Source organism: Pithys albifrons, chromosome 2 (genome assembly GCF_047495875.1).
Source record: "Pithys albifrons albifrons isolate INPA30051 chromosome 2, PitAlb_v1, whole genome shotgun sequence".
NCBI classification, from domain to species: Eukaryota; Metazoa; Chordata; class Aves; order Passeriformes; family Thamnophilidae; genus Pithys; species Pithys albifrons.
The window spans coordinates 25,082,781-25,095,510 of record NC_092459.1 but is presented as its reverse complement, the minus strand read 5'-3'; the positions used below and the strand labels follow the sequence as shown (position 1 = coordinate 25,095,510).

The window sequence follows — 12,730 nt, the reverse complement described above, 5'->3', positions numbered from 1 at the left end:
ACACAATGGTTTCATTTGGCTGGCAAGGCACACTACTGACTCATATTCAACTTGCCATGAACCCAAACTCCCAGACCTCTTTCTACAGAGGTGTTCCCCAGCCTCTCATTCACCAATTCATATGTATAACCAGAATTACCTGCCAGATTGCAGTCAACTGGGACTTCTCCAGACTCCAAAGATCTTTGACAAATAAAAAAGATCGGTTCTAGGATGACATTGGCCAGAACTTTCAGGACTCTGGGATGAGTCCCATCAAGACCCAGAGATTTATGTACCTCCAGCTGGAGCAGCAAGGTTCAAACCAGTTCAGGCCAGCTGGGAGTTTATAATTTCCTAGTGTGTTCCCAAAGTATACACATCTCTTTGTGTGTGTGTGGGGGGGGGGGGGGGGGGGGCGTGGGGGGTTAGCTTTCTTAAAGAAGAGGGCATCAAGGAATTTCTGCAAAACACTTTAGGGCTCAAAGTAATTTGGGATTTTTCATCTTCTTAGTTTTAATCTATTCCCCTCCTTTGTCTTCTTTTCTCTCTCCCTCTCTCCCCTACTGGTAAGCTTTTAGTGTTTGGTCAGTTTATTGCAATTAGAAAACATGATAATTGATGTTTAATGGCTGGAAGTTATGGCAGATGTTTCATTGATTTAAAATAAAATGTCAGACATAAAATGGAGCATTCATTTTTATAATTGTCACTTCTTAATGTAGCACCTGAAATTGGTAAAAAATACCAAAATTTGACCTTACTGAAATAGAAGAGAGTAAAGAGACATGAAAACATTTCCATTGAAGCAGTATGCTGAAGGGAATTTGGTGAAGAGAAGGGATGCTTTATAATAATAATGGAATTTTTAAAATCATAATTTTAAAGGCAAAAAAAGGCAGTAAGTGCAAAAATTTTGGAAAGAAGTACCAAGAATTATTAAAACTGTAAGGCACTGTACTGATTTTCACACTTGTGAATTGAATGTGCTCAGCCAAAAGTAAAATCACTGTTCTCGAAAAATCCCCTGTATTACTTGACAGTTGGTTAGATGTTCCCTTGACAACAGCTCTGGTTAATCAAGGGTGTAAATGAAGCCACTGTTTCAGTGTTTTGCAGCAATCATTTCATATTATGTCTTTAATATCAATACTTTTTCAGTAAAGGGATTTTTGGGGGGACATTTTCCTATGTCGAGCTGTTAAGATAGGCTAGTGTTTGTCAGCTTATGGAGGGAAAAATAGCAAATAGTTCAAATTGTAATCCTCCAGTTGCAGGATTATACAATGGACAGTAGTGTAACTCCTTTCTAATAAATTTTCAGAAGACCAGAAATCCTGGTCTGCTAGCAGTGTGAGATCTTTGTTCAGAATCAGTCTTATCACAGTAATTTATCTTAGATAAGAACAAAGGTTCTCTGTATAATACTTGGGAGTTTTTATACCTGCTGATCTGACAATTTAATTCTTCTTAATCTGTTAGAAATACAGCTGCACCTTCACCACAATAAAGAAAAGACAATTCCTATAAACTAAATTTTCTTAAATATGTTTATATAACCATGAATGCACAATTTTTACATTATTACATTAGGCAATTATAATGCATGAAAGCAGTTAAAAGTCTTCCAGAAGTTCCAGTCTCCAGATCTGCTCTCATATATATTGTCAAATATGTAATCAGTTTAAGATACTTTACTGTGTTTCCCTTGATATAAACTAGAAGCTGAAGCAATCATGCTATCAATTAGGGCTTAAGTCAGTATTTCCTATTATTGGAAGAGACATTAGCATGAATTTTGCATTCATGATTTCTGCTGTGCTCCTTTAGTGCCACCTGGTGACCAGCTTGAAAGGAAAAAAGTATAATTGTATTTCCACCTGGAGAAGTAGTTGTGATAATGTAAGCTGAAAGATTTACTTGAGCAAGATCATCCCAGGTGACATTTGATTTAGAAGTGCCCCAGTCTTAGCTAGCTTAAAAGGATTTCTCTGAATATCATTTTCAGAGCTAAACTGATCCAGTACTTAATATCCACAATTGTATCATGAGTGTGTGAGCTCAACATTGCACTTGGTTAGAAATTCAGTGTTCATGCACATAATTAATCAACATGTAACTAGTAATGACATTAGTCACTGTATATAACTTCTGGTTTGCACCTGCTGAGGTCCATGAATCTTTTGTAATTCTCCTTTGTAATTCTTATTCTTATCAATTTTATATAAAATCCACAGCAGCTATGAAAGAAATCCTGTTATTCTCAGCTAAGCACAAGTAAGAAGGCTGAACATTTGACTTGAATTTTTTGGAAATAAATATTTGACTACATCAGGCCTATACCTTAGCATCTTAAGAACAAGTTGGGCTCCATGTGGTTCCAGACCTATTTAGATTATTGTGCTCAGCTTTGCCATATGTTCTACACACATACATTTCCCATAACTACTCCCCACACACCCAATTCTTTACTCCTCTGTTAATTCTTTTTATATCACTATGAGTGTGATGTGCATGAATCACAATTTTGGTGCCTGACAAAATTATCCTGCCAATGGACATTCTCTCCTGTCACTGTCTCTGGAGGGAAAAATATGCTGGCTTTGAATGCAACCAGAATATGCCACTGAGATGTGAGGCAGATGGACTGAAATGCCTTCAGCATCTAAACGAGTGAAAAAGCACAACTGAACTAAAAATATTTCAAAATTAAAAGATGTCAGTGATTAGCCACTTTTATCTCAGGTGTTCTTAATATGAGGTCAGTATCTCATAATATAAGGTTAATTAGAAAAATAAAGAAAAAATGTCAAGAGAATAAATCATCAGTTCCATTTTCTCTTTTCTAATGTGGATAATGGATTTCAATCTCCTATGAGATGCATGAAATAATACAACTGCATTTATTCGGTTGCACGATTAAGACAGATTTAAACATAGATTATAAGAAAAATATAATCAGGTTATAGAGCAAGTGGTATCTTAGTTCAGATGATTTTTGCCACAAAATATTTCAAATGCGTTCTTTTTTCCATTGCTGTTTTAAAAAACTAATATGATTATGTTTTGCATATGTCCATATTGTAACACTTTATGGGTTTAAGTGGTGTAATAAAGACAGAGACAGCATTTATGGTTTAATTCCAGTTTTTCATTATTTTCATAATTTTCTAGGAAAACTGTCTTTTAGATAGTAATTTTCTATGCTCTGTCACTTTCTTAAAGCTATTCTAAGCATATTTAAGTAATCTAGCAAATTCAAACAGTCCTAATTTTGTGGTAATGTAAGCATGAAAAATATTCATTTTGTTCACATTTCAAATGAGTTTTTCATTTCTATGACATAAGACAGAGAAAAATTTCAAGAATTATTTCCTTGGAAACCCTTACAGAGAAAGGATCAAATGCTGAAGAAAGCAGTGGCAGTATTCCTAACCGTTCACTGCAGAATACAGGGCAGTAGGTTACTGCTTGTAGCCTGTGGTTTTATTCTCACAACTCAGTCACTAATCTACTGGCTGACATCAAATAAATCAGTACTGCTCTTTGAGATTTCATTGCTGTATTAAAAAAAAAAAAACCAAACCAAAAATAACTCTATGTCCTTCGTGAAGACCTACTGATCAAAATTGCTGTATAATACCTGCTGTTTATAGATACTGGGGAGTTTTTTCTGAAATATTTCTTCAAAGGTATGCTTGAGTGAGGATGGCTATGTTATTATCTATATGGATTTATGATACTTGGTCTTGCCTACATAAATATATACATCAATAAAGAACATGTCAGCATCAAGCAATCTTTAAGGCTTATTTTAGTTACACCTATTTTTAATCTTCCACCATTTTTTCCTCTAGCAAAAAATCAAAATAAGGGAAATTATGTGTACAAAACTGTGAGAATGTGTGAATACCAGACATTTGCATCAAAAGTTTACAATGCTGAATTTGACTTGGGTGGCTGTCTTGTGTTGAGCTGGCAAATGCCAACTGCCCAGTACAGAGTGTCAGCCTCCCTCCCTCTCCCACTGAGAAAAAGGAAGAAAGGAAAAAAAATCCTGGAAACTCAAACTAAGTTTATACTTAAACTAATTATATATATTTATACAGAAAAGCGTCAAGTAAAAGCAAACTACAATATAACACACTCTTACACAAGTTAGATATAACAAAAAAATAACTCCCCAACTCCCCATCAAACACAAATCTCACCATTCTAACTACAAATCACTCTAGAGAACTCAATTCCCCAGAGACAGACCCAAGCAGAGAGAAAGACTAACAAACATTTACTTCCCTAAGATAACATGGTGGCAAGCTGGTGCTGGGCCTGGTTCTCCCGTCCCTCCTCGGATGGCACAGTGCATCCTGCTGGGACCACAGCTTGAAGGAACTGCCTAAGCCACTCCCACACCAGCTTTTATATTGTGACATGATGTTGGAATATGGTATGGAATACTCTTGGCCATAGTAGTCAGCTGTCAGCTGGCCCAGTCCAGCTCAAGTCAGCTGTTAGCCTCAGGCCTACTCTGAAATCTAAAGCCTAAATTTAGGCCTACACTTAGTTAAACCCATAACAAGGGCTAATTGCTTGAAGATGGTCAAGCTGACATAGACCTTATGGTTCTTTTATTTTTTGTTTGATGAACACTATTCTTTATTAACTTGGACACATCAATTAAGTTCTTTTCTTTGCGGGCTGGACTATCATGATTCGTCATATAAGGGGTTATTTAGAGAAAGAAATAATTTTAACCTAAATTAAGAAATACAAATGAACATATTTCAAACTCATTTGAAGAGTCTATAGGTCCAGATCACATTGCAAAAGGGGAAAATCAAAGTTGCCATTCAAATATCTCAGTCTTTCAAAAGAAAGATTCAAAAATAAGAAAAGTCTTGCATACTTACAAAGTTGAAATAATTTAGCACATTTTGACCTCATGCAGCAGAGCACAGTAAAAAGTCAATGAGTTAGTATTGACTGATTTAGCTCTGAAACCAACAGTGATATAACCATTGGAAAGGTAGGATTTATTAAGATGGGTGTATCACCTGCTGATGAACTTTTACTGGCTATGAGACTTGTGTTAGTTGACACAGCAGTTTTATGCTGCCATTTATGTCATCGCAATTCTCCCAGGTAACTCCAGAAATGAAAACTGAAACTCAAAATTTCATAATGAATCTACAGACAGGAGGATAAAATAGAAAGACTTTAGACACAGGAACAGAAAAACAAAGCTCAAGGCATAACCTGGGATACAAATCATGGTATGGCGGCTGCACACAAAAAAACAGATGGGGATACATAAAAGGTAGGCATTTGAGAGTATGGTGGGTCTTGAGGTGGTTTCTCCAGGAGTAAATTTGTCCTTATCAGGGCTGAGGCCATTCCTATGATTAGTAATATATCCTTCTAGTGTGCAAAACTATTTTGGTTTGAAACCTTGGCAAAATGCCAAGTATTCAACCACACAAGTCTCTGTCCCTGCACAAAACCCAAAACTTAAACTTAGTTGGTTTATATTTTCACACAGAAAGAGGAAAATTAAAAGTAAAATGAAATATAACACACATATATACAAAATAGAAGCAACAATAACTCTACACTGAGTCACCCACCCAATAATACAGAATCTTCCACCCAGACCCACAAAACCACCCCAAAAGACTCTTCCCAAGAAACACCCAGCAAGAGAGGAGAAAAACCAACAATAAAAATGTTTGCTTCCCGAATCAAGAGAGCTGCAAAGCAGTGACAAGGCCTATTGCTCCCAGCACAGTGATAGCATGTCCACTCAGCACCCAGCCATGAAGGAAAGCTGGACTAGGCACTTCCTACACCTGCTTTTATACCTGGTTTGATGTCAGATTATATGAAATATCTCCACTTGCTTAAGTCAGGTGACACTTGTCTCTCCCAATCTACATAGCCCTATCAGGGCCTACTAAAACTAAGGCCTAACTAAAACTAAGATCTACTAGGCCAAAACTACCACAGAAACATACTGGGCTTTAAAATATTTTAACTATTTCTATGTCTATAGCCTAATAAAAAATTCATCTATTCCAACACAAAGTGATTTCTGAGATTCCTGTCATTGTTCTTTACCATTTATTAAACTAAAATAAATGGAAAATTTTTTTCAGAACCTTTTGTAAAGTCTGTTGTGTAACATTTGTGAAACATTATCAAAAAATGTAACACTGCTCTTGTTAAAAGCCTTACTCCAGAAACCTAATTATATGGATTTGACTGAGCAGTGTCCTGTGCAGAGTACATGTGGTAAGTAAGCGTTGACATGCTTCCCAAAGAGGAGCCCACCACATTCCGTTTGAAGGCATGTGAAAATTGAAACAGAAGCAAAATGGAGTTGGAAAGCATTTCTACAGAAATAGCAGAGCTCAGTTTTAAAGAATCTATCAACTACTATTGTCCTATTCTGCATTTTGGCAAATTTCCTTTCTAAATATGAAATCAGTATTTTTTAAAATCCTCCTTTTTGGGTTGAATTTTTATTGCTAATATAATTATTACCAGAATTTATCAAATCTCATCATGGCAAGAACCTGAAGAATTCTCTGTGGTTTATTGAATGTTCACTAGTATTTACTTCAAAAATGCCCTTATCCTTATATTCTTCTTTATCTCTGAAGCTCAGTACCAGAGTTTACATTAACAACATGCTTTCCAAGTACTGGTAACTGTATCACAATGTAATTTTTCAGCTCAGAGGTATGCAGCCTTTCATTTCTTATTCCATTTCTGTTTCCCCTGTAGGGTAGGAAAAGGAAATTTCAGCCGAGGCTGTTCAGCATCATTCAACATTGACGTTAGTTGTCCAACAATCCTCTATGCTAGGGAGACCATATGTCAACTGCAGTTAGCATTTATCAATACCCACTTATGTTTTTAAAGATCTCTTTCTTCTTTTGTCTCTGTATACATTTCAAACACTAGAATCAAGAATAGTAAGAAAGCAAACAGAAGAGGAATATTACTCAAAGAAACTTACATCTTTTGTCTCCTGGGTGGTTGAAGTAACCATGAAACTGGAATTATAAGTGTCTAAAGATTGTCATTCTTTATGGAGGCATAAAAAATTTTTTCACTTTGCTGTGTGAAGTTTGAATAATCTGTGGTCAACAGCATAGCCAGTTTTAAGATCTTCTGTTTCCTTCCAGCTATATGTTGCCTGTGAGCAGTCCTGAAGGTTACTGTGTGATTGAAATGGCTGTGGATGTAAATCCTCCTGTACAGCGCAGACTTTCTTTCTCACATCGAGCATCTCCGGTGAGTCTGCAAAATGTCAAAAAATAGCTATTTGCTTTGAACACTTCATCAGCATATGTACTTCATTATTTTCAAAGGAGAATAGATATTCTAACTTCTTCTAAAGGAGAAAATGTAATTCCTCTTCCGTTATCATTAATATGCCCTTAGTTTCTCTTTATTAGATGTTTTCACATCAAACATCCATATTATTTCCATTAATTTCTTAAGTTTACCTGATTCTGAAACTTCTATTCCAGCTGCCCAAAGTCCATGGAAAGGACACTGGTGCTGTGAAAGGAAAAAATACATAAGCAATGACATTTACATTGTCATGTTGTTACTAGAAACAATTAAAATATTGCTAAGCAGTACTTCTGATTATGTTTTAGTTGCAAACCACACTGCGTAGCAGAGGGCAGTTATGAATCCTCAGTGATTTAACCTAGTGTCAATATTCTTGCTAGGACTTCACTTCTGAATAATATTGTAAACATATATGAGTCCATTTTGAAAATGGTATCAGAAGACTCATACTAAATGGTCAATAGGTAGCTTTCCCAAATCTTGAATTTTTTCTGTTATTCTTTGTCTCTGTGTTATTGCCTCTCTTTGTTATGCATTCTCTCTTCACAAGATTGTTTCTGCATCATGCATTTAAAATGTTTTTAGACTTGAGAATTTGAACTATGATTGACAGCTTCCTTTATAAGTTTGTTCACTAGAAGGCAGGACAGTTACCTGTAGAGATGCTAATCATGATGTGCACCTCAGTATGCACTGCCGGTTTGTAACATAATTTGTTCCCTTGCATGGTGTGTATTATGAATGTTGTATCCTTACGACTAACTATTACACTTTAAGATCTGCTCATAATCTCCCAGAGTCTCTATTTTCTTTACAAAGTACATAATCAAAGAAAGAAGAAAAGAAGAAAAGAAATTTCTTATCTCTAAGAGGACTAGTGAATATCTTCCCACTACTGGCCAAGATAATCCTTTTAGCACTCAGGCTCCAAGCAAAGAAGGGTATTTACAAATTTGTATTTGAAAAGTTAAGCATTAATATTACATAAGCTATTGATATAATGCTGTATTAAGCCTGCTATATTATTAACAAACTCACAGAAATTCTTTCTGTGTGACTCCTTAAAATATACTCCAGTTAAGTCAGTTAAATTCAGAACATAACCTCTACAGAAAGAATGTGTATTATTCTGTACTAACAGGAGTTTGAACACGATAAATGCATTGATGTGATAAACTGAGCAGAGCCTTCTGAAGTTGTTCTATGGTACTCTGGATCTACTCCCAAGGTCCATGCGTTTGTAAAATAAGCCCAATAATAACAAAGATTGTGTTGCATAAGGAGTGTTAAAAACACTTTTCTTAATCATAGATACTTTATAATGCAGTCCAATTCTTTGCTTCATTCTTGAAATAGATTCACAAGCCGAGAGAAAATGTCTGTAAACACTACTTACAAATCTTGTCTATCATTGCACTGGTTTATACCTTTGTTTGGAAGGGGATGAAGTCAAGCAATATGAAATGAATTCCACAAGTGCTGAGCCAATGTCTTTAAGTTCTTCTGACATGAAAAATCTGATTTAATTTTATCCACACTCTAAAAGAAGTAGGTGTTTTTCTCTTTCCCTTCAAATGAAAGACACTAAGTAGAGGAATATCTGGCAGTGTTCACATCCATTGTAACGCCAAATTTCACTTGAAATTGTCAGCAACATAGCTCCAGGACTGACAAAAGTAAAACAAGAAACAGCAAAGCAAAATAATCATACAGATGTGTGAACTTCATATAAATCAATGTGATGTTTTCCTCCTGTTTCTAGTTCTTTACAGTTGATTTTTGAATATGCTAGTGAAGATCGCCTTCACTATAAACTATCTCCTCATGTTTCACACTGCTGTGACATATTTCTTATTCCATTGGTTTACTCCTGCTTGACTTGAGTTATCTAGGTTTGACACTCTTTCTGGATTGATGGTATTGCATAAATAAATGCATCACTGTTGTGCACCTATGGAAACACTATGGAGGGTTTTTTTCCAATTCCTAAGAATAGACAGGCATTTAACAAGGAAACTTAGAAATGTTGAAGCCCCATGTCAGAATTCCAGAAAGTCAGGCATAAGCTTGAGGAGTGGAATTCACAGTGCCAAATGTGTCACAATCTTTTATATGTAATGGTCAAGGGTTTGAATCCTAAGTCAGGCAACACAGGAATTACAATAGTAAGAGATGATATGATTTGGTCAGTCCCAGTGCAAAAGAGTTCTGGTTGTTTCTGTAGCACCTTTATAAGGATGTTCTAGACATCTGAAAAATTCCTTTTTTCCCCTAGGCTTCAGTAGAGCAGTCTTTTTTTTGTCATTCATCAAAACAGCCATAAAATCATTTTTCTATATTCCCCTTATCTTGAAGTCCTGTAGGTCTCAGGTCTTGAAGAAAATATCTTCAAGTCTACAGCTGCTCCTGTGTTCCTGCACTAAACATCAACCATGAATGTACAACACTTCATATAGGATGAAGGGTAGCCATGTTCATTGTGGTTAAGGCTGGGAATTCCAATTTATATTCCATGGAATGCATGCACATTAAACCACTCTCTTTGTAGGGATGATTTTTTTTAAAAAAAGGGGAATCACTTTTTTAAAAATAATCCCTTCATCAAGTATCACAGTTTTTCCCATCTTCAAGGAATGGCTATTTCCTTTTTGAGTAATTATTAATCATTCACTATTTACAGTAACATCACAAATCACATTGTTTTCTGATTATTCTCTTTTTGTCTCTGCAGGTCACCTTTGGATCAATCTTCCTTGGAAATGTTCCTGTTCATGAAGAGGTTCATCGATGTGCTGGGCAGATACATGGCTACAAAGGATGCATTAGAGACTTTCAAGTTAACCACAAGGAGTTGTTCATCATAGATGAGGCTCTTGGAGGGAGGAATATTGAGAACTGCAATGTTCCAATATGTGATTATCATCCATGTCACAATGGTGGAACCTGCACTAGGTAAGAGTTATTTCTTTACCCATTTTATCATTCATTTACATTCTGTGATTGTTAGTTTCATCTTTAATGAAAAATTATTATCATTTTCTCTGTGATATAATAAGCACCAATCATTTGTCCTGATAATTTTGAATGAAAATGTGACATTTTCATGCCAGCTGAAGAGATTTTATACTTTATTTTCTTACATGAAAAGTGATATAAAATTTAATTACATTGTCCACACAGCATATATATTGGGTTGATGCCAGAATTCCTTTACAACCAACTAGACCTGTTCTGCTACAAGACTAAATCAGAACTTCTATATGGACAGTTTGGACAGAAAGCATATAAGATCTCATTATTCTGCCTAGCAACTCTTTATTTTACTAGGCCTTGTACCCTCACACATCTTTTTGGGTGTGCTCCTCGGTACAAAATGTTTATTATCAGGCTGTGAGAACACTAACAAGTGATCTACTTGTTCACCTTCAGCACGTGTAAAAAGGTATTGTCAAAGAACCTTTGAAAGTTAAGGTGCATCATGCTGAAAGAGGAAATGAGGTCTGAAAGAGACATGAGTTAAAAGAACAGTTGAACAATGCTTCAATTGGAATACAGAAACTTCTTAAGCCACAGTAACTTGATCATTGTCTAAGGAAGTCAACATTTAGAAACGCATTTCTGTTTAGAATTTGTGAAGTAGTTGCCAATTTTTTAAAATATCATACTTCAAGGCAAAGGCTGAACAGAACAAAGTCTAAAGTTCTTTTGATGCTCTGGACCACCGGGTGTTTCTTAGGTTGAGAAGGCCTTGAACAAAGTTTTGAGAGTCTTCTCTGCCTTTCTTCATTGATGTGAGCACACTAAGAACACCAAACAGGTTTTGATCTCTAGGTCTTGTTTGATTAGAGGACAAATGATAGCAAAGCAACTTTATTAAAACATACACAATTTGCCTACTGTCACGTGAAAGAGAGGAGGGAGACAGAAATACAAAGATTTCTAGTCTTAACTGTATTAATTAAAAGTTATTAGCTGTAAGCGCTCCCAGACAATCAGATCCTTATGTACCCCAACACTGTCTGCCAACTACTGGACAGCCCACAGGTTGGAAGGGGTTCTGACCTCTGATATGAAGTTACACTTCAGCCAGGGAAAAATTATAGCAATAAGCGCCTCTAGAAAAATTAGAGCCTTATGATCCCAGCAGTGCCTGCCAAACTGCTGGACAGAACACAGGCTGGAAGGTATTCTAACCCCTGATATGAGGACCACACTTAAGCCAGGGAGAAAATTATTAGCAATAAGCGCTTCTAGACAATCAGAGCCTTATGTTCCCCAACACTGTCAACTAATGGACAGCACACAGGTTGGAAGGGCTTCTGACTTCTAATGTAAACCCACACTTAAGCCAAAAAAAGAACTTTTCTCACAGCAGCTCCTGAAATAACATTTATTAATACAAATATGTGACAGTTATTGTGGGTTCTGCTTTGCGAGTGATAACGTTCAGCTGCAAGATTGTATTTAATTGATGATAAAAGACCCCAAAAGAAACCAGCAGAAAACACATTCCACAGAGACAAACACACTAAGCTCAAGTTACAATAGAACAATGTATCCCATTTTCACAACAGACAGAAACTATCAACAAAGAACTACTAACTAAAACACAGCCACCTAAAACATTTATCCAGGCACTCTCTCAATAACATAAGACAATATAACATCTTGCACACCACTCTCTCTGTAACACAAAACAAAAAGGAAGAGCAGAGCTGCTTCTTATCAAAATACATGTAGAAAAAAGAAACTGCACTTTGAAAGTGAAGCAAGTTACTGTAGAGCAAAACAGAGCTGGTCTTATAAAGTAAGAATAGCGAAAAGCAATAACCAGTATAAAGTAGCAAAGTGTGAAGCAAGTTACTGTTATTAGTATTAAGGTAGGAAACACATTTAGTAAAAGAAATGCTTATAAAGTAAGAATCAAAGTAAGAAAGGAGGAAAGTAAAGTTAAGAAAGTAAAGTTAGAAAAAATAGAGAGCACATGGTCTCCTCACCCCTACATTGTTCCAAGATGAGGACAGGACAAGCTGCAGCAGTTACCTTCACAGAGACACTGGCATTTCTCTTTCTCCTCTCTTACTGGAGTTTAAATTCCAAACACTTTTTATACCCTTTTTTTTTCCCTTCATGAGTTTTGTGTGGTGAAAAGTCAATCTACTGGGGGGGTGATGGTTATGCAAATGCCCAAGGGGAGGTGGCTCCTTTGAGCAGTCATAGAAGATATCGAAAACGTGGGCCATGTCATTCTTTAAACAACACTCCACCCTATGTTAATCTTATCAGTTTGAAAGCCTTTGTCCTCAGCCCGGTGCATCCCTCCAGGGACTGAGACGAATTCCTCAACCCATCAGGCCTTATCAGGGGCCATCACACCACACCTACTAAT

The 12,730-nt window shown here is 36.2% G+C and overlaps 1 protein-coding gene across 1 annotated transcript in view; it reads left to right on the top strand.

Annotated features, from left to right (window-relative positions):
- EYS (eyes shut homolog) overlaps window positions 1–12,730 on the top strand; it is a 782,127-nt gene that overhangs the window by 652,578 nt on the left and 116,819 nt on the right. Inside the window, exons 39-40 of the mRNA XM_071548512.1 lie at window positions 7,167–7,275; window positions 10,073–10,293. Of these exons, the coding sequence (XP_071404613.1) occupies window positions 7,167–7,275; window positions 10,073–10,293 (330 nt within the window). The remainder of the gene's footprint in view (window positions 1–7,166; window positions 7,276–10,072; window positions 10,294–12,730) is intronic.